Source organism: Mustela lutreola, chromosome 7 (genome assembly GCF_030435805.1).
Source record: "Mustela lutreola isolate mMusLut2 chromosome 7, mMusLut2.pri, whole genome shotgun sequence".
NCBI classification, from domain to species: Eukaryota; Metazoa; Chordata; class Mammalia; order Carnivora; family Mustelidae; genus Mustela; species Mustela lutreola.
This window is the reverse complement of record NC_081296.1, coordinates 143,037,707-143,060,050: the sequence shown is the minus strand read 5'-3', so window position 1 is coordinate 143,060,050 and position 22,344 is coordinate 143,037,707. Positions and strand designations below refer to the sequence as shown.

The window sequence follows — 22,344 nt, the reverse complement described above, 5'->3', positions numbered from 1 at the left end:
CACAAGGGGTTCACGTAGGGTACATCTCATCCCATTGGATAGTGGGGATGGAGCTTTGGGTCTTCGCTTGTGTTCTGCTTTTCTCCACGGCACTCCACTAAAAGCTCTTGAGCTCTCTGCCATTCACATTCTCTTGTCTGAGCCGCGCTGCCGGGTGGGTAGGGAAGAGGTTGCGTCCTTGGGTTCAAGAGAACACCGGCTTCCTTAACATCAGAGCGGTCTGTAGGGAAGCCAGTGACCGTGTGCAGAGTCTGGCATTGTGAGGCACTTGGGATCTGGTGCTAGCCAGTTTCTGCAGCCTTGTCTCCCTTCCCCTCCTCTTGTGTCCGAAGTGGTGGTTTTCCACAGTCCCATGTGCTCTTTCTCTTGTCCTGAGCCTTTATACAAGCTTTCCCCTCTGCCTGCTTGCCTTTTTCCTCATCCTTGAGCACATATTCCCTAGGTCGCCAAGCCTCCAGGAGGGCACAGTGCCCATAGTAGTTGTGCTTACCCTTGCTGTAGCACTTGGCAGACTGTATTGTCTAAGCTCCTTGACAGCATAGGCTGCTGTATTAGCCCTTGTAGCCCTTGGGCTTAGGTCAGGGCATGATGTAAATATGTGCTGAGGTAATAAGTGACCTCTTGGTGTCCCATCTGCCCCCTCCCCCAACCCAGATTTCTCTAGGTAAGTCTAGGTGAGTAGCCACAATTGCTGGAGAAGCATACATTTCTTCACAGCTAAGTCTGGATTTCTAAACACATATCCCCTTGACTTCATCGTTGGCAAGGTTGGCAGGATGGCAGTAGTGTTCCCTCAGCCCCTCTGGGTAAATACAGTTGGACAGAGTCAGGTGTCCTTGAACGCTGATGAAGTACCAAGCACTGTTAGGCATTTTCATCTGTTTCATCATTTAGTTTCTTTTCTTTTTTTTTTTTAAAGATTTTATTTATTTGACAGAGAGAGATCACAAGTAGGCAGAGAGGCAGGCAGAGAGAGAGAGAGGGAAGCAGGCTCCCTGCTGAGCAGAGAGCCCGACGCGGGGCTCGACCCCAGGACCCTGAGATCATGACCCAGGACCCTGAGATAATGACCTGAGCCGAAGGCAGCGGCTTAACCCACTGAGCCACCCAGGCGCCCCCATCATTTAGTTTCTAACAGGCCTCTGAAATACAAGTCCTAATACCTTTTTGTAGTTGAGAAAGTTGACACTGAGTGATGTAGACTTGCCTCAGATCACAGAGCGGCCAAGTGGCAGGCCTGAGATTAAAACCGTGGGTATTTCCTTGTGGGCATGTTCAGAAAACTGCTTCAGTCTTAAAAGGACAGCAGTGTTGTCAAGGAATGTCTCCCCAGGGTCACCAGTGACCCAGGGAGGACAATGAAGTAGAAAACAATCCTAGTCTGTGAGATCATTTCTTGGGTGACAGCTGGTGGAGCTGCGGTGGTAGGGGACTCACCATTATCCAGAGGATACAGTGGCAGTTTGAGCAGCCTTCAGGAACCTTAGCAGTACCTGAGTCATGAGAGGCCTGAGGCTACTGGTTACAGGCCAGACAGACCCACTGATGTCTGTTGACATGCAGCCCTCGTTGTTTAACAGCACATGCTCTTATTTTTTTGCAGGGCAAGTCCTATGTTAAGGAGAGTTAGTTTTAAAGCTAAGGGTAGCATCCTTGGCAGTTCTATTCTTTGACCTGATGATGTAAAGCTTTGGTGAGTCCTGTGGTTTCTTTGGTATCTCGAGCCCAAAGGCAGAAGTTCCTGAGTATCTGGATCTTCCACGAAACGAGAACCCGCTCTCTGCTAATCCACTCATACACATAAGCCCCATGGGAGAGAGGTGATCTTCAGTGCATGTCAGATACCAAATACTAAGAAACCGGGACAAAGGTTGTCATGGAAACCATTTTAATGCAGGAAAATGTTTCCACCAACTGCCAGGAGAAGCTGTAGGGCCTGCCCATCCCACTCCCCCTCCCCCCACCAGCTGCTCACTGAGCCACAGCTGCTGCCCCCATTTTGCGCAGTATGAGAACAGTTCTTACACTTGTCTCATGGGTCCTGACACTTCCCTGTTGGGGAAGCCAGAGTTTCCCTGCCAAGGAAGTACCTGCCCGCATTGCAGCAAGTGTTCTGCTTCCCGGCTTGTAGAGCACTGGGTGTCTGGTCTCGCACATAATCTTGTTACACTTTAAGCAGTGATCCTGTGCTGCGTAGGTGCTGTCTCCGTTTCACTGACGTGGGAATTAGGGCTCAAGAGATGAAGTTCTTGGCCGAGAGCTTGTGGAAAGGGGAGATTCAAACCCAGGCGGGTCTGGCTCCAGAAGCCCTCTGTGCTTATAATAGGAACCCAGTCAAAAGCAAGGACAGTTTGTTCTTTTTGTTGCTAAACGTTCCCATTTATAAAGTTCCCTTTGGAAAGAAAGTAATAAATGTGCAGTTATACAGACTCTCAAAGCAACTCTCCCGCCTCCTTTCGGTCTGGACAGAGAGGGGTTGGTGAGGTGGGTGCAGACCTGTCCAGGAGGTTTGAATGCCAGCAGAACTGGCTGCTGTAGACCAGCAAAGTAACCTCCCCAGATGGCTAGATTTGAACAAGTTCCTGAATTCTGTCACTCCCTTTTCAGCATCGGTGCTTGCCTCAGACCATCTGAGGTTGGATGTGAGAGCAGAGAGCCATGGCTTGGATTGGACCAGTGGTTTTGTGGGAAAAGGGGGAAGCACATTGTAAGAACTTGAGAATAATTTGCCTGTGGCATTCTGATTTGAAACTGATAGGAACTCTTCTGGAAGAGGGTTCCATGGGAGCACTGGTGGGCTTAGACCTAGAAGCATGACATAGGAAGCCTGAGAGGGAATTTCTCCAGCCAGTTTGCCAAAGAGAAATCTCTACTTTTGTGAACATGCCAAGAAGTGGCCACTGCTGCTTATGCCAGGTGTGAGAGCCCAGGTGGAGGCATGGACCGTCCCACAGACCCTCAAGAGCAGCCACGGGCATGTGCCGTGTTCATACCCTTTGGTTTGAAAATTGGGAATCCTGATAGTCACAAGTCACATAACATTTCCCCCAGTCTTCCAGTGTGTTTGTCGCAGATCTAGCATTCCTACCCAGAGCAGGGTGGGATATCACCAATTCAGAGATCAAGGTCAGGTTTACATTCCTGTGGAAAAGTGACATGATCACTTAGTGTGAACCCTTGGGTTTAAGCTCCAGCTAATGCAGTAGGGGAACCTGGGTCCCTGCCTGGCATTAAGCACCCTAACATCTGTTTTCACAAAGGTAGAAGAATGATACAAATCTTCCATTTGTATACAAGGCCTCAGCAGTCTGCTACCCAGTCATTGTGTATGGTCTGGCTGCCAGCAGACATGCAGTGTGGATTCTCAGAAATCCCTGCAGAAGAGAACCTGCGAGAAAACACCTTGGGTTAGGGGAGTACCCCATGGGCAGTTCCACACTTGGACGGTCTCCATTTCCTCCCACAGAGGAAGAACGCTTGCTAGCAGTACCCCAGATCAGCTGGGCTCTTCAAGGTCCTTGGGGCAGCAAGGTGACAAGGCTTGTTACTAAGGGGAAGGTCTAGGGGGACAAACGAAGGAGGCTGCCAGCCTGGGCTCTTGGCTTCTAGGCAGTTTTCACAGCAAATGTCCCTCCTTGCCAGTTACCTCAGCTTGTCTGTTCTTTCCCCCCTAACTTCCTGTCAGTCCACAACACCCAGCAGAAGGGGGAAAATGGAAAGAAGCTGCAGACAACCTTGCAAAACATGTCTGCCCTGCCCAGCTGGAGTCTGTGGCTGCATGTACTGCTGTCTCCACCTGGCAGATTACCTAGATTCTACTTCCAGGCTGTTGGGGATGGCGAGACAGCTTCCTGGTCCCAGACCCCAGCCTTCCTTGAGCCTGTTAGGTGAGGCTAAGCTGCAGAATCCTGATGGGCCTGCCCAGAAGCAAGCAGGTCTGGCCCGGAGAGGTAGAGAGGAGGGGAGGCCACAACAACTTGAGCTTCATGCTGAAGGCCCCTTTTTAAACTTTGGCATAAAAGTCCTTTTCTCCTTAGGTTAGGGTAAGAAAACACTCCCCTGGTGAATGTTTGGAACCATGCTGAAGCCCTCACATTGGCCAACTAGCCAACACTTCAGTCAGCCATCCACCAAAGTCCAGTCTAACAGCTGATTGGACTAGATTCTTCTCTGTAGAACTGGAAAGTCACTGAAGACAGCTAACCTTGAGCTTTTCCTCCCCATTAGAGAGGCACAGAAAGGAAACCAGAGGGCCCTGTTTTTTATACAACAGAATGTCAGTACTGGCAAGAACCTTGTCCAGATGAAGAAATGGGTCCAGAGAGGGGAGGTGACCTGCCCAGGGTCTCAGGGAACTGGGAGCAGAGCCAGAGGTTCTGGCTTTGTAGCCCTGAGTTAGAAAGCATTTGATCCTCCATGAAAATAAATATTAACAGTACCACTAAGTTATACCAGTCCATGATGGGTAGTCCTCATTCCCAGTGACTTTGCCCAAAAGGCTGTACATTTTCTAACTATAGTTTTAAGTTGTTTAAAAAATTGAAAAGTCGGAATGTTCCATTGAGAATGCAGTCCCGTTAGGTGACAGGCTCCACTGCATGGCCTAAAAGTAATCAACGTTTATCGGCTGCATAAAGGATGTTGTAGTGGGATGTTTTATAGAGCAGGTAAACGGAAGGGGTGGCAGCCTCGGGGAACACGTGGTGGTTCAGGGCCGTGTCCATCTCATCCACATACTCCACCTGCAGGGCGATGTTCAGTGCCTGAGACAGGGCTGTGATCTGGATGTGGTCACACTCCATGGCCATGGGCTCCACTTCCTGCAAAGGCCAAAACGAAAAAACAAACCCAGATTAGGAAGGGGGCCTGGCAGAGGACAAATGAGAATTCCATCCCTGGCTTTCATGGCCCTGGGTCTAAGCATCTATGCTGGGAGATAATCTTCACAACAGCTCATCAGGTGGTACTGCCATGCCTAGTTTCTAGAAGAGGAGACTGAGGAAGAGCAGCCAGAAACCCACTAGCACTGCAAGGCTGGAATCTAGATCTTTCAGATTCCAGACTCTAGTGGTATGTGAGAAGAGAACACTACTTTGAAGTATTGGGATGGAGGTAGACAAGAATTTTTAAGCTTTGGCTTGGTAATGCACAGAACCAAAGAATTTCAGCAGACAAGGACGGTCATGAAGGGACTTCACAGAGGGCTAGGCAAGTGAGTGAGTCTGCCTCTCTCCACAGAGAGGCAGAGATGGTGGCGGCTGGCAAGTTTGTCCCACTTAGGGCGGCCGCCACTCCACTCCTGCTGATTGCAGCCATGCAGAATAAGGCCCTGGGAGCTGGCTCCCAACAGAAATCCAGAGTCAAGAGAGCTGCCCAGGGTTTAAATGCTGGCAGATCCGTTTAGATAAATACCGTCCATCATAAACAAAACACATCTTAAGATACATGTGACACAGGGGCTGCTACTCTCCAATTCTGTAAACAGGGCAGTCCAAGGCCCTCGGTTCTCGGATGGGAAATCTGAGGCCTGGATGGGGGAAGTACTTGCCCAGAGCCACGTGTTCAGGCAGTTTAAGTAGGATCTGTTTCTGGCTTGCTAATCTTGTTCTTCCAATTACAAATGCAGATGTGACATGAAGTCCCCTGGCTAGGGATGATGGCATTCAAGTCTCCTGAGGGGAGAGGGGCTTTCACGGCACTTCCCCATGGCCCACACACTGACTGCCCCGTCCTCCCCAGTGTGTACAAGCGCAGGAGCTGGGGGTTACACAGCAGGTCCCAGGGCTGTGGGCTGAGTCCTCAGAGCTTGAGACCCCGAGGACCTACATGAGTACAGAAATCCTTGATGTCCATCTCCTCATCAATGAAGTGTCGGAAGAATTCTGCGCGGTTCTTGATGAAGGCGGAGGTGAGCAGACGCAGAAACTGCACAATTTGGTCCGAGGCGCTCTGGTCGTTGAACACCTTCAGCAGGCTGGACACTGAGCCATCCTTCTCTACCAGCTCGACCACACTGTAAAACTGGACCCCGCCGGGCTGTCAGCTGGCAGGCACAGGCAAGACCTACCCTCCCCCATGGGGCTCTCTGCATCGGACCCTCTCCTCAGTGTATATTTCCATTTTTAAATCCTCAAATTGAGTTACCCAAGTCAGTCTGGGACCAAAGCTAAGTAGAGGGTTGGAAATGCCCTGCAGTGTGTACCTTAGCCCAGAGTCCTGTCTAGGGGACAGCAGTTGGGTCTCCTCCCGTCACTGTGGTGATTGGGATTCTTATTTATAACCCTCCAGTCCCACCTCCCTCACTAAGAGGATCGGGAGTAGGGTGGAGAGGGAATGGATAAGGGGAGCGGGGTGTTTCCGGCCTGAGAGCTACTGCCCCAAAGGAGGTACTTCCTCCCTATGGGAGGGCAGGGCCCTGGGTTCCCTGTCCCAACACGCAGGAAGCAGCTGTCCTCCAGCTGGGAGGAGCAGGGACACAAAAGCAGAGCCATGGGCTGTGGGGGGCTCCAGCCCCTGCCCATTCCTCTCTGCTCTGCCAGCATAGAAGCACCTGGACCCTCAGCCATCCTGCCCAGGTTAACTTACAGCATTAAAGAAGTTTCGGAACTTGTGCTCCTCAAACCCAGCAGCCAGAAGGTCATTTGGGGTCTGCAGGACACGTTCTTTAAACCTAAAGGGGTTAGACGGATGGCTTATGGGGAAGTGATGATGGAACACTGCTGTGACAATGTCTTCCCCCTCTCAGCCGATGCTCCCGACACCTGAGGAGGGGTGTGTCCCTAACGGGAGAAGGCAGTCCCCGTTAAGGACACACCCCTCCTCAGCTGCCTTCTCCCTTTGAGAGCACTTCCACCCCACAGTCTGGGTAACACACGGAGTTCTGTCCTCCCCAGCATATATAGTACCCATTTCACAGATTAGGAGATTGAGGCCGTCACTACCCACTCCCAGACATGTTACTTCTAGCTTCCCAAGCCTCCTGAATCTGTCCTTCCTGTCCCCATAGTTCTTGCCATCTCTGTGTTTATCTCTTCCTTGCTCCCTGCTCAGTGACCCCGCAGTGGTAGCCTGAAAACCAGTCACGAAAGGAGTATTTATACCACAGAAAGGGTTACCGCCACCAGTCAGGCCTCCGTGCCCCACAGCTGTGAAAGCTTTGTTGGCACTGGCCACCCTTTAAACCTGGTCCAGTGGCCCTTGCTCTGTCAGCGCTGGCTCATCCCTCTCTGCTCCCCGGCAGGCCCCTCACGGTGCCGCCCCCTTCCGAGACCAGCCCTGGCACTTGGGGGCATGGTGAGGAGCCCTAGCAGCCCCTGGCCCCAGGACACGTTTAGCAGCAGACATGAGGTACAGAACAAGCAACTGGTCCTTGGAGGGAAGGGAACAGCCCGTGCTAGAGGAACCAAGCAGCAGGAGGCTTGGGGCGGCGGGGGGGTGGGGGGGGGCAGCTGCCACTGGCTGTAGTGCAGTCTATCCCCTGGGAATGGAGGCTGGCCTCCTAATGGGACAGGAAGGGGGTTTTCACAAGGGACTAAAGGCCTGAGGGGGAGGCTCAGTTGTCTTGGGAGGGGACAGAGAGGAGAGGGGTGGCATGTGTGGTGCGCAAACATCTAAACCAGGAGGGGGAGGTGAATGCTGTCCAGAGTGGGTGGGGGGGACCCCCTGTGCTGGCAGTTGGCAGCCCTGCTGTTCAGCTGCCCTTGGGCTTTAGTCCCCCCCCCCGCCTTACCCTCCCTGAACCCCAGCTGCATTCCCACATCGATTGCTCACCTATGACTGCTGACCCCTGTACCGAGGACTGAGGAGTGCCACACAGGCCCGGCCGAGACCAGGCCAGGACTCCCACCCAGCAAGATGAGTGCGGGGAAGGGGGACGGCACTCGGACGGCACTGGGCGAGGCGCTCTCTGCAGCACTGCCAGCTTCACTGTGACCTTGGGCAAGGCTTGTAACCTTCCCAAGGCTCTGTGTACTCAACTGTAAAATGGGGTACCACCACCCTGAACACTCCTGCGGAAAGGCTCGCAGACATTCTGGACTCAGCATCATTTGGACTTTGGCAACACACTTAGCAGTTACCCTGGACTCCTCTCAGCTCGCGCACCCCACCTAACCATGACCAAGTCCTGCTGACTCCAGGAATCTGGAATCCAGCCCATCCCCTCCGCCTGCCCCTGCTGCCACTCTCCTCTCCCTTCTCCGAGCACATCCCCTGCTGTGCCCTCGCAGTCTGTCCTGTGGATAGTGGCCAGCAGGCCAGGCGATGCTCTGTTCAGACCCTTAGAGGATCCATCTCTTTCAGGCTGAAATTCAGGGTCTTTATAGAGGCCCATGAGGCACTCCCCACTTACCCCCACCCCCGCCTCCATCCTAACAACTTGGCCACCTTCCCCATCTGGTTTTTTCCTACAACACGTCTTGCCATCTGACATCCCATGCGGTCTGTTTTCTCCTGCTAGCATGCCTGCTCCAGAGGCAGGAAGTTTCTCTCTTGTTCTCTCCTGCATCCCCAGGGCCTACAGGGGGATCTGTGTGTGGTGTCCTGCTGGGTGATGACTGCAGGGAGGGAGGGTGCCCTGGGAGGAGTGCAGGGGTGAAGCCCAGCATTCAGGGCTGGGCTTTGCGAGCATCACCTTGCTGAGTCCTCCAAACACGGAGTATGCAGGATTACCCACGTTCCGCAAATGTGGAAACTGAGGCTTAGAGAGCTGCGGTTACTTGCCCAAAGTCACACAGCAAGTAAGGTAGAGTGAGGTCTGGCCTCAGAGCCCCGGACCTCAGCATGGCACAGCTCTGGGGGACACAGTGGGAGAAAAGCCCTGCACTGGACTGCACTGGAAAGTGACTTGAGATAGGGGACTCCATCAAAAGGGACTCAGTCTGTCCAAGAATGACATTCCAAATAAAGAACGGGTGGCCTAATTTCTATCCCTTTTGAGGGAATCTGTATTTTGACCAGGAGATGATTATCTTAACCTAGCCATTCTCAATCAGGGCTGACTTTCCTCAACCAAAGAGGTTTCTGATGGAATCTGGAGAGAGGTTTCTGATGGAATTTGGAGACATTTTTGATGGTCATGGCTTGGGGCGGAAGGTGCTCTAGGGGCATCTAGTAGGTGGATGCGAGGGACACTACTAACCACCCTATACCACCCAGGACCGACCCACAACAAGAATGATCGAGCCCAAAATACCAGAGTAGTGCTGCTGTTGAGAAAGCGGCCCTCACAAAGCAGCTCTGACACCAGGGTCCACGGATCAAGCCCGAGTTCTCTGACCTACGGCCACTCTGTTTGTGTGTGTGGTGGGGGGAGTGGGGAGGGCTTCATCTGATCCTCTCAGGGCAGTGAAAGCTCCAAGATCAAGAAGTAGGTCTTTTAGCTCCTTGCTGTGTTCTGAGACCGGCAACATCTCCTGGGATTTGGGGAGAAACAGAAGCCTGCCCTAGATGGACCGAATTGGTACCACATTCTAAAGGTCCAAGAAGTTTGAGCAAATGCTGACGCAGTAGGGGCCCTGACTTGAACCTCAACACAAAGGTCTAAAGGGTTGCTCTTGGGAGCTGCTGCTGGACAGAGACCTTCCTCAGCATTGGGTCAGGACCCAAGGCCTGACTAGGTAGATACCCGGTTACACACCTTTAAGAACAGGGGCAGCTGAAATTACTCAGAATAGGCAAAGCGTTGTTTTCCTCTTGGAGTGAATCTTCAGAGGCAACCAATGCAACCCACCTAGGCGAACTTAAGTCACGGTTCCATCCCAGACCACATGGCTGCCCCCACCCCGCCCCCACAGCAGCTCACTTTCCGGGTTTGGCAGGCCTGTGCCTAGGAAACCCCATCAGGGAGACCCAGGGCACCCAATCCTGCCCAGCAGTCCCTTACACCCACTCACTTGAGGACCTCCCTGCTCTTCCCCAGCAGGGACTCCAGGTAGGAATAGCCCAAGGCCCGGTAGAAGCAGTTCCCATCCCCCTTGGTCTTGCGGATCGCGGTGAACCTTTTGCTGAGTTCCTGTGGGGCAGAGAAGGAAATGTGGACGTCTGCACCACCATCACCCGTCGCATCACATCCTGTGGGGGACCAGGGCCCCTACCTCCCCCAGGTAGCACCTGCTGCCTCCTCTGAGAGCCTTCACAGTCTCCCAGCTACCCTCCATCGCACGTAAAACCACGCTGAGCCGGTCCTTGTGGCAGGCACCGAGGGATGAACGGGTCACGGCCCAGCCTCTGGCAGCCTACGGTCTGGGGAAGATGGACCATTACACAACTAGGACAGGACAGGGGAAACACGGGGGTGCCTCGGAGCAGTGGCATCAGAAGTCTAGGAAGGCTTCCTGGAGGAGTAGCACTGAGAGGAGCAGAAGTGGTATGCGTGGCACAGGGGAGGCACAGCTAAGCAAAGCCCTTGCGGGGATGGGGTGTAGCTGAGCAGTGAGCCAGGAGTCTGCAGAGTTTGTAGAAGAGGCCTCCTCAGACATAACGAAGCAGTCTGGCCAGACCTTCAGACATGTCTCAAAAGGCGTGGCTCTCCCCAGGCCACCCACCTCCAGCTCTGCTCTGAGCTGCCAATTTCCCTCTGAAATGTCTGGAGTCTCCTTGGGCGCCTCCTGGAGCTATGGGCAAGGTTTTGATAGCAAAGCACGGTCTTCAAGGTGTCGGGGAGTCCCTCCTCCCACCACAGCAGTGAGAAGGCTTGGGGTTGATGGGGCCCCCTCTCAGCTCTGCAGGGAAGGTCATGCTCCGTGAGAACCGCATCTCATCTCCCGAGAGGGCTTCAGGGTACACAAGGCCCTGCGGCTGCAGGAGACAGTCTTCCCAGTGAGCAGAGAGAAGCAAAGGCATGCTGCCCCTGAGGTGGACAGAGCCTAGGCTGCTGCTCCTGCTCTGGTTTTGTGAGCTGTGCCCCCACACGCTTCTGGCAAACCCCTTCTGCAAAGGCCAACGGAGTGGCCCTTTGCTGCCGAGATGCCCTAGCACTGTGGTTATGGGCGCAGCTTACGAGATCTGGCTTCCTTGTCCACATCCTACCTTCTTCACGGATGAGCTGGAGGACTGTGGGGCTGCCATTTAATATCTGTGCCTCCCTTCCCTCAGCTGTAAAATGTGGATAATACAAGTACTGGTTTTGCCACATAATGTCTCAGTAAATAAAGCACTTAGGATAGTGCCTAGCTTTTAAAAAAAATTTAAAAATTGCTATATATATTGCAACTAAAAGATTTCTCACTGAGGCAAATGCCCAACATCAAAATATTCTGGGAGCCCTTGAATTTGCCCGGGAGCCTGGCCCCAAGGCTAGGACTTTCTGCTTTCAAAGTGGCACCTCGGACTCCAATCCCAGCTCCAGCACATTAGCTCTAAGATCCTCTCCTCTGCAAACCTCTCTCACCTGGATTTTCCTCTGGTAAATCCTGTTTTCAGGATGATCCCGAAGAATTGATAGAATGTCACATTTTTCTGATATTAGGTTGAAAGATGTTTCACTCTGAAAAAGAAGCAAAGCTGTGACAATTTTAAAGCCACGGATAGGCTTCCATCACGTAATTCCATAATATAGGGAATGGGACCTTGCCACAAAAGGCACGTTACCAGTTATCTTGGATGTCAGTTCCCTGGACAGGGAGTCACGGTCGGCTCCATCGTGTACGGGATCATCCAAATGGATTCATTTTCGAGTATAATCCCTTAACCTATGAGCCTTCATGCTGGAGTATGAGCTCTCTCCTTGTCACCTGTCCTTCCTGTCTCACTCATTCATTCTTTCCTTTGCCACTAATTCCTGAACATCCAGCCTGCACTAAGCACTGTGGGATAAGCTGGAAGTAAGAGGTTAGAACATCTGGCGGGTGTTCTACCTGCGGTACCACCTACCGGCGCAAGTCCATACTGCAGCCCAGTTGGAGTCTGGTCAGTTCCAAACCAGAGATCAGCTTCCTGGCCCAGAGGCAGGGCTCTGGAGGGCTGAGAAGAAATCCGCAGGGAGCAGGTAATGGCAGGAGGCGGCTTTGGAGCCGCCCTCGGAGCCAGGGAAAGTGCAGGAGGCATCTCTGTTCTAACAGTCAATTCCCTGCAGCCTCAAGCTGTTTCTGCCCAGACTGCCCAGAGAAGTGGCAGATGCACCCCTGCCTCCACTCCCTCCCTAGACGTGCTCTGATTCCAGCATGAAAATAATGTACGAGGAATCGGTATTAAAGCCAATGACCCAGGTCATTTACTTTAAGAGAAGTAAAATGTTCAAGGGGACAGTTACACAATACCGTACGAGTAACCAGAGTTGGCCAACCAGATCATGACAAGTATTCTGGGGAGCTGAGGGAAGGCTTTCGGTTTTGGATAAAAGGAGCAGAGACAAAGCATGTCCTATTCCTTCCTCCTCCTCCCTGCCTTCAATGTCTTCAATGCAGATGCAGTGTCTATATTACAGCGGCCATCCTGTGACCATGACGCTGAAAGCTAGTATGTGGGAAATGGTTGGATGATCTGCTGCTATCCTAAGTCCAAGATGTAGAGAATAACAAGATGCCATGATTGTACATCTATGATGTGCCAAGCTCTGGGACAGAGACATACATATCCCCATTATCTCATTTACTCCCCACTAGCAATTATACCCACTCTACTGACAAGGTCAGGTTCCTTGGGCCAGGAAGTGATTTAATCCAATTCTGGCTCTGAAACCCATGGGAATTCTATAAGCCAAACTGCTAGGCAAACAGAGCTCAGAGTCTAGCTCTTGAGGGAACAAAGCTGCTAGACCTTACAGGAACACTGTGTACAGGGCAGACTAGGGCCTCTGCATCATCAGGCCAGGTCCTAACCTCCCGCCCCTGGGGTCCCAACCAGGCAGACAGCCTAGCTCTCTACCCAGCTCAGTGCCCACAGCAATGTCCCCAGTCTGAAGACACTTGTCACAGAAGGAACAAAATATTTATAGGTGGTGTCTGGACATGTTAAAAGACGGGACATCTGGAGGAAAAGTTGTTCTCTTTTCAGTTTCCTTCAATTTTTATAATAATCATGCCAAGGAGAAAGGCAGCTTCCAACATACCTTTAAATCCTTTCCACTCTGCTAGTGTCTTTTGGCCAGTGAGCAGGGAGCCTAAAAGTGTTCCATTTTCTTTAAGCTCTACACCCAATAAGAGACTTGAACTCACAACCCAGAGATCAAGAGTCACAGCTTTACTGAGCCATCCAGGTGTCCCAAAGGGTTCCATTTTTCATTTGCAGTACTTTTTAAATGTAAAACAAGTCAGCTTTGGGGGACACCCAGCTGGCTTAGTCAGTAGAGCTGAGAATCTTGATCTCTGGGTCAGGAGTTCAAGCCCCCCCGCCCTTTGGGCACAGAGCTTATTTCAAAACAAAACAAAAAAGCCTGTTTTATTGACTTGGTTGGCGTTTTTATGAGATGTGAACATGTTTTGATCTATTCTAAATCATGGAAGAGTTCCATTATTGGCATAACAACTGTTGCTGTGCGGTTCGTTTTGCACTCCTACTACTCTGTGCTAAAAAAGGACCCTGTAAGTTTCCGAATTAAAAAAAAAATCCACTTCTGCTGCTTTGAGAGAAAGTAAGGTGACCCTCAGGTAGGTTACAACACAGCCGGCGTGCCGGCCCTACAGCACCCTTTCCCTCACGCTCTCGTTTCATTCCAGACTCCCATTACCCACCTCACTAACAAAAGGCTTGTTTCTATAGACCGCGGACTTAAAACGTTGGCTCGGGTCTTTCTAAATGTGCATTAAAAGCAGTACCACCGGTATTTAGTGCTGCTTCTGCCTGGCCTGCTCCAAGCAAAACCCCAGCAGACAACAGGTGGGGGAAAGTGTAGTTGGCCGTACTTAGTCGTTTCTGAGAGGACAGTGACGGAGGCGTGGAAAGGAGTAACAATGTAAAGAGAAATAATGAAGATGGTGGCAAAGCGCCATCAACAGTCAAAATGAGAATATAGCACTGGATCAGGGAAAGGGACACACACCCTGGACCAGGAAAGCTGATCCAGGTCTTCCCACTGGCCATATAAACTTGGCCTGTGGGGCAAATTTCCTTAGGCTATTGAATTTAAAAGAAAAATATTAAATAGCAGTTTGGGGCACCTCTTGGCCGCTGAGGATGGAGCCCATCACACTCGGGGTTTGACTGTCAACACTGGCTTCCCCTTCGTCCCTGTTCCCATGTCCCCCTCATAGGTAGTTTCTGTGGCACGTTTCAATAAGTACCTTTTTTTTTTTTTTAAAGGAAATCCCCCCCCTTTTAAAAAGATTTTATTTATTTATTTTTTTGACAGAGAGGACATGCAGGCAGAGAGAAGAAGGGAAGCAGGCTCCCTGCTGAGCAGAGAGCCCGATGCGGGGCTCGAGCCCAGAACCCTGGGATCATGACCTGAGCCAAAGGCAGAGGCTTTAATCCACTGAGCCACCCTGGCACCCCTCAATAAGTACCTTTTTATTGAGGTACTTCATTCCTCAATATTATTGATATAATTGATTGAGGGAAAGTATCAAATACTGAGGTATTGAGGGAATATTTGAATTTACCTCAATATCAAATATTAGTGATATTGACACAGCACTGAGTATACTCAGTATAATGTATACAGTATACTAATTTCCCTCAAAATTATTGATTCCTTCATACTGAGGGAATCAACTGAGGGAAAGTATATATAAAATATTCCCCCATAACCACTTTTAAGTGTGCAGTTCTGTGGCCTTCTGTACACCCATGGTTGTGCAACTGTCACCACCTTCCATCCCTGGAACTTTTTCATCCTCCCCACCTGACACTCCACCCATTAAACATGAACTCCCCATCCCCGCTGCCGCCATCTGACCGTCTCTGAATCTGCCTAGCCCAGGGACCTCATGTAAGTGGAATCCATTGGTCTTAAAACTACAGAGTTGTTTTATGTATGCACGTGTCTTATATGTGCACACAGATTATTCTACAGATACTGTGGCCTTTTTATTTTGCTTCACCCAATTTTTTTTATTAACATATAATGTATTATTTGCTTCAAGGATACAGGTCTATGAATCGTCTTACACAATTCACAGCGCTCATCGTAGCACATGCCCCCCCCCCCCCAATGTCTATCACCCAGCCACCCCATCCCTCCCAGACCCCTTCCTCTCCAGGAGCCCTCAGTTTGTTTCCTGAAATTAAGAGTCTCTATGGTTTGGCTCCCTCCCTGGTCCCATCTTATTTCATTTTTTTCCTGCCCTTTCCCCTATGGCCCCCGTCCCTCCCTGCCCGCCTCTCAAATTCCTCATATCAGGGAGATCATATGATAATTGTCTTTCTTGGACTGACTGAGTTCGCTTAGCATAAGACCCTCCATAAGACCTTGAATAGCCAGAAGAATGTTGAAAAAGAAAACCAAAGTTGGCAGCCTCACAATTCCAGACTTCAAGCTCCATTACAAAGCTGTCATCATCAAGACAGCATGGCACTGGCACAAAAAAAGACACACAGATCAGTGGAACAGAATAGAGAGCCCGGAAATGGACCCTCAACTCTATGGTCAACTAATCTTCGACAAAGCAGGAAAGAATTTCCAATGGAAAAAAGACAGTGTCTTCAACAAATGGTGTTGGGAAAATTGGACAGGTACATCCAGAAGAATGAAACTGGACCATTTCCTTACACCACACACAAAAACACAATACTATTTTAAGATCTGCCCCTCCTGCAAACGGTTCACGGGTCGGTTTCCTCCACCACAGGTGATGGAGCCTTGGGTTCGCTCTAGCGCCCCCCCTGTGGCCGTAGGTGGATTTATCGGGGCAGCGTGGAGCATGGGGTTTTCCAGAATGTCCCAAGTCTGAGGTCCCTGCCCACGACCCCTGCCCCCCGACCCACCACCACCACCTCCTCAGCAGCACTGCCCTCATCACAGCTCTGGGGAAAAACAAGAGTCTCAAATGCCACGGAGAACTTGGGCATAGCCTCAAAGTACTGGCCCATATATCTGGCACAATGCTCTCTGGGTTTGATATTGGCTGACTCTTAATTGGTATTATTTTATTATATTCTAATCGTGGCTGAAAATTTCCAGGATGTTATGTTGAAAGGACAGGCCTGGCAATGTCCTGTCAGACCTAATCAGGACACCTGAAAGGATCTTAGCCTTTAATTGCTGGTGTGCAAATACATGCTAATTAAGTCAGGCAGAGGGCAAGTCGGCTTGGAAACCGCACTTAGCAGGTTAAGTCGAGGCCTGCATTTCAGAGTGAGAAAAGGACATCTCTGCCATCACTGGCCCTTCCCTGGCAATCCTGGGACCCAGCCCCATGCACTCGCGAGTGGGCTCGGCATTCAGACCAGGTTTGAGTCCTCACTGGGAGCCTGGCCTCGGTCTCCCTGGCCTGGTTTCCTCCTGCAGCCTTAAAACCCCGGGTGGAAATCCAAGCACATACTGTGGCAAAGTGGATCCCAGCCCGAGCCCACACCCCCTCCAAGCACGGGTAGAGTCAGGTTCCCCATTTTCCTCTGGTTTTCTCTCCAAAGCCCCTGCAGTACGAAAACCTTGCCATGTAACCCCAAGCACTGCTCCAGCAGCCTCAGACCAGCAAAAAGCCAGGCTCCTCCAGCCCTACATCTGTAGCCCAATCTGCGCATCCAACCACTTTGGTTCAAAACCCTGAAAGCTTCTGGTGAAGAGGCCTCCAAGTGGGGACAGGGAGCGGCCCCCGCCAGGGTGATGGGGGAGTTCTGGCCCCACAGCTCTGCCTCCCTGCCCGAGGGCCCCATGTGCCCAGCTGTTCAAGGATCTCCAAGTATCCTTGGGAGATGATGGGATGGGCTGACAGGCTGCAGGACAGGGAGGGGCAGAGCCAGAAGGAGTGGGCTCCGGTAGCTCAGTCCAGCTGGCCCTGAAGGCCTGTCTCAGGAGATGACATGTGACCCCAAGCAAGACCCCTGCCCTCCCATGAGTTCTCAGTAGGCTCCTCTTGGAATCGGTACAGCTCAAGGTCTGAATTCAGTCTCCCTGGGCTTTCATGAGAAGCAAAACAGTAAGACAATAAAGCTCCAAAAGATCAGGGTCCCTGGTCCCTTTTGTTCAAGGTTGTACCCCAAGCCCTTGGAACATTCCAGCAGCTGGTGCCCAGCAGGTACTCAGTGATCACTTGCTGAATGAAATGAAACCACCGTAGCTGGGCATTCACTGTGGCATGTGCTGTGGATTATCTCCTTTAAGCCTTGAAATATGTTTTACAAATGGACATGGAGGCACAGAGAGGTCAAACCATCTGCCTGAAGTCACAGAGTGAGGCAGTCTTTGGTAGGGACTCAGACCCTGCTCACCCAGCCCATCAAAAGTATTCAACAAGGGGCACCTGGGGGGCTCAGCTGATAAAGCATGTGACTCCTGATCTCCGCTCAGGTCTTGATCTCAGGGTCGAAAGTCCAAGCCCTGCACTGGGCTCCATGCTGGGCTTGGGGTGTACTTAAAAAAAAAAAAAGTATTTGACAGACCTGGCTACCTTCCTGCACCTTCTTATCCTCCAGGGAACAGAACCCACTTGACCCTCATGTGTGCCCACTTGTCATTTCCTGCCACCTCCTCAATGGTCAGGACTCACACTTCTGCCTACAGAGCCCCTCTCAACATACCCTTTATTGCATCTGTGCACAGCCCCGAGCCCAGGCTCCAGGGTGCTGGTGGGCCCCAGTGGGCAATGCCAGCCCTCGGCCAGCCTGACTTTCCTCCGAGGCTGCTCCAGGGGCATGGCTGACCGCAGGCTGAGTCAGCCTCATTAACCAGGCCCAGTACCCCAGAAGCCACGACTCACCGCGTGGCCTGACCTCAAGCTACTGGCTCTTTCCCAGTAGAGGCCAGAGCTTCCAGGGTCACCGGGACAGAGCTCAGAACCTGGCCAACCGCCCCTCTCCTCTCAGAAGCTCTTTGTCACTTCCCAAGTCTCCCCGGGGCCACAACCCTGGTCTTGCTTGCCCGGGACTGGGGTCTCCCCGGTGGGCTGCCGCTGGAGCTACAAGGAAACTCCCTTTGAATGGTCCGCATTAGGACAGGATGGAGGATACACGAAGGTATAGAATAATCCATTTTTTACTGATGAGTGATCACAATGTTTGCAGGCAAAAGATCTAGGGAAGACCTAGTGTCCAGAACTGGCTTCCTGTTGTTGCTATGGCAAGAGAGCAAATTCTGTGACTTAATAACCACACGGATTTGTTAGCCTGCATTTCTGGGGGCCCCGGGGGAAAACCCATTTCCTTACCTTTTTCACTTTCTAGAAGCTACCTGCGTTCCTTGGCTCACGATCCCCCTCCTTCCACCGCTCCTCACGTGAATCCTCGCGTGAGCCCTCCTGCCTCTACCCCCAGCCCTTTTTTTTTTTTTTTTAAATTTTTTTATTTATTCATTTGATGGAAAGAGATCACAAGTAGGCAGGGAGGCAGGCATTGGGGGGGGGGGGCGGGGGGAAGCAGGCTCCCCGCTGAGCAGAGAGCCCGATGCGGGGCTCGATCCCAGAACCCTGGGATCATGACCTGAGCCAAATGCAGAGGCTTTAACCCACTGAGCCACCCAGGGGCCCCACCACCCAGCCCTTTTATAAAGACCTTTGTGATGCCATCCCAGACCCCACCTGGGTGATCCGGGCCTCTCGCAGCTCAGCACCCGTAGCTTCACCACACCTGTGAGGCCCTGGTTGCCACGTGAGAGCCCTTATTCACAGGTTCTGGGGATCAGATGTGGAAATCCTTGGGGGGCTGTTCCTCAGCCTGCCCCCTCACATGCCCCTTCTGTGCTGTCCAGCTAAGGAAACAGGGAAGACCCTGCGTCTGGGTGCCCACCCCTCTTGGGTCACAATTATTCGCTAGCCTTGCAGAGACCCTGAACTCAGACCCCAGCCACTTTCTCATTTGACGCCTGGACTCACACATCTCCTAAAGGAGCCTCCGATTTTCGTCTCTGGCCCTGACCTCCCCCTGACGCTCTGGCTTAAAACAGCCAGGAGCCACCAGGATGTCTGACCAGCATCCCTGAGCTACTGTGCCGCAACTTCTCTCTCGCTCCACACCTGCCTCCCCTCCAGGGGTCTCAGCTCCCCACTCCATCCAGCCAGAGCTTATGCGAACCGCGGCACCCCTCTTGCTCTCTTTTCCCCATTGGCTTTGTTCCTGGGTCAGGCCAGAGTTGCCGCCATCTGCCTTCAGGAAGGCTGCAATAGCACTGGCTTCTGCTCCTGCCCCCCTTCCCTACCATCCTCCAAGCTGCTGCACATGCAAGCCAGAGGAGGGCACAACTGTCCTCAACTTCCTCCTGGGGCTCCCTCATGTAGGAAAGGACTCAGCCTTTTGATGACAACCTCCCAAGTCCTACAACGCCAGCCTTGCTTCCCTCATGCTCCCAGGGATCCAGCCTTACACCCTCTTTGTGTTCCTCCAACAAGACATGCCCATTTCTACCTCAGGGCCTTCGCACATGCTATTCCTGCTGCCCAGATGCTCCTCTTCTTAAGACTCAGGTGGCATCACCTCCTCAGAGAGGTCCTCCCTGAGCGCCCTGTGTTATGTCACCCCTCCCCCACCACCTTGACTTGCTTTATTTCTTCAATACACCGGCTATCACATAGGTTCGCTCGTTTCCTTGCAGTCTGTCTGTCCCTCCACTTGAATGGCAACAACAAGAGGGCAGGGATTTTGTATGCCTGTCAAGACCAGATCCCCAGTACTTGGCACACGGTCATGCTCTAGAAATGCAGACTGAGTGGACGGGCGAACAAATGCCTGAGCCTCCAGCGCTGTGTTTGCCACACTGCCAGAGAGATGACCCAAGTCAGCCCCCTCGTACGTGTCCGAAGTATGTTACAGTGCTTGCCCCCTCCCCATCGGCAGCATCCTGAAGGGGTGACCATCTCCCTGTGCAGCTGCGGGACGGAGGAGGCCAAGAAGAACCAGACACCTGTGCCCACCGACTTCCAGGACTCTGTTGTCAGAGGAGCAGCTGCAGCTAGTTACCTGGGCCAAGCAGCCCACGTGGGTCACCTCGCTGTCCTCACAGCGCCCACTGTACAGACACACAAAATAGTGCTGGGTGAGGGGGAGCTGGGCAGGGGGGAAGACCAACCAAAGCCTCTTGGCTTTCCAAGGGCTGGAGGAGGCATCTGAACTCAGAGCTGTGCGACACCAAGCCACCATAAGGGTCCCCAGCCCTCACACTCTACACTACAGCAGGGGGCTCAGGATTAAGGGCTTTTAGGCCATCCTCACACCTAATCCCCTGCAGACTGCCTGACCCCTCCCCCCATGCCCTTGAAGGTGGATTGAAGGAGCACTGGACTGGGAGTCCAGAGGCTTGGGTTCAAGTCCCAGACCCACCACAATCAGTCCCAGTCCCCTCCTTACCCGGGCCTCAGTTTCCCCACCTACCCAAGTTCCAAGTTTGACCTGGCTCAGGTTGTCTGTGGGGCCATTTCTGCTCCAAGAAGACTCTGAATCAGGGGTTCTCCTAGTCTTCACTCTGCCTAGACCCCTAATTCATGTGCCTCACAACTTGAGGCGGCCTCTCAATGGGCGTCCTAATGCACACACCCTCTGTTGGTGTGCGGGATGGAGAGCATGTCCCCCGACCGCAGCTCCTGCACCTCCTAAGTCACTTGTGGGGCTGGGGGAGAGGGGAGGTGTCCGATGGCCAAGGCCCTGAGTGGGTGGCTTCCCGAGCTGCCTACTATAGGGCTACTTAACAAAGAGGACGATCCTTAGTCTTGAAGCCTCCCAGTTCCCGTTCCCGTCGAGGGCGCCTACCTTGCACCGTCGGGCGGCACCCTCGGACACACCGGGGACGAGAGCTCCAGGGACGGGGGTCCTAGAGGCCAGGCTGGGTCCCCTTCGCTGGGCGTCCACGGGGGACGGCGGGGCCTTACAGGGCCTTCCCAGGAAGTACGGGGCCCCCCAGCATCCGTCCCGATTCACCCCTCTGAGGGGTCCGAACGCCGCGGGAGCCGCGCTGGGGGCTGAGCCTGACGCTGTCCCCTGTCCCGCGAGCGCACATGCGCCCCAGCGGCGAGCCCGCCCACCGCGCCCCCCTTCCAGCTCCTCCTCCACCGCTTCCCCCCACGACACTGACCATAGTGACCGGAGCCGTCGGGCCAGGTCCCGCCCCAGCAAGGAGCGATCCGGTGCGGGAGGGCGCCACGGAAGCCACGGGCTGGCTCCGCCGTTGGGTCGGGCGGCGGGGGCCTCGAGGGCGTGGGGGCGAGCGGAGAATACACCCGACCACTCCGCAAACCACAGGGTAGACCTCCACTGTGTCCCAGCAAGACACACGCCCCGCGATTGACGTCTGAAGTGGGCAATCAGAAGCCGGGACACAGGACGTCACAGAAAGTGGGTGGGACTTCACGTGCCTTCAGCCTATGCTTTAGGGTTCATTTGACAGGGTGCCGCCCCCTTTTAAAGACACAGAAAGCTTTTAACTGGCAAAGGAGTTAGCCCAACCCAGAAAGACAGGTCTTCATTTGTAAAGGCTGATGGGCTTTTGACCAAAACTGCAAATTGAGGTCTTCTGAAAGATCAGTTGGCTCTCATTAATCCCTAAACAGGGCTACGTTTAAATAGTTTGTTCAAGATCAGAGGACAGGTGCTTAGGGAACACGTGCCCAATAACATTAAGTAAATTGCCTGCCCTTGTGTAGCTTCTAAATAATGTTTTACCCACTTCCAACTCATGAATCAGTAGGTTACCAGGCATCCAATTAATGGTTGTTGAATGAATGAATTTCCAGGATCGTTGATGCTGTGCCTCTGAAATTGTATGGCTATCTATGTATGGCACAGACGTGAGTCAGGTTTGGTGACTCAGCCTGCATACAAGCTCATTAATACTGAACATCAAACACGGGAATATGTCTTATTCAAACTTCATTCACCAGCCCTCACCCCCTGGAGGAGATGCTGTGGTTGGGGGAGGGAGGGTTTCTGGGGAAGGGGGTGCCTTTGCCCCCTTCCAATCCAATGCCCATTGCATGTGCCCATTTTACAGGTGTTAATACTTCTAGGTGCGTGTATTAAGCAATTGCCCATTCCCACACTCGCTGTCCCGCCCCAGGCATCAGGCTTGACTCTTGGACAAACATCTGTCTTCCAAGTGCATATCATTTACTGTGATGGGGAATTTGGGGGTTAATCGTGGCTCAAGGAGAAAGAACAACAAAGACTAATTTTTATTGAGTACTCACTGTGTACTGAACACTGTCCTCAACTCTCAACCTGTATTATCCTGCTTAATGTTCTCACAACTAATTTATGGGGATAGGTCCTATTATTATCATCCCCATTATCCCTGTTTTACAGATGAGGAAACTGAGGCACAGGAAT

The 22,344-nt window shown here is 52.4% G+C and overlaps 1 protein-coding gene across 1 annotated transcript; it reads right to left on the bottom strand.

Moving 5' to 3' along the window:
* Nucleotides 1–1,871: 1,871 nt before the first annotated feature.
* Nucleotides 1,872–21,296, bottom strand: OTUB2 (OTU deubiquitinase, ubiquitin aldehyde binding 2). The gene is made up of 6 exons (XM_059182987.1): nucleotides 21,095–21,296; nucleotides 11,390–11,485; nucleotides 9,894–10,012; nucleotides 6,586–6,670; nucleotides 5,827–6,021; nucleotides 1,872–4,820 (listed from the first exon to the last, which is right to left on the bottom strand). Exons 1-6 carry the CDS (start codon nucleotides 21,095–21,097, stop codon nucleotides 4,614–4,616), a joined length of 705 nt encoding a protein of 234 aa, XP_059038970.1. The 5' UTR covers nucleotides 21,098–21,296; the 3' UTR covers nucleotides 1,872–4,613.
* Nucleotides 21,297–22,344: the final 1,048 nt, after the last annotated feature.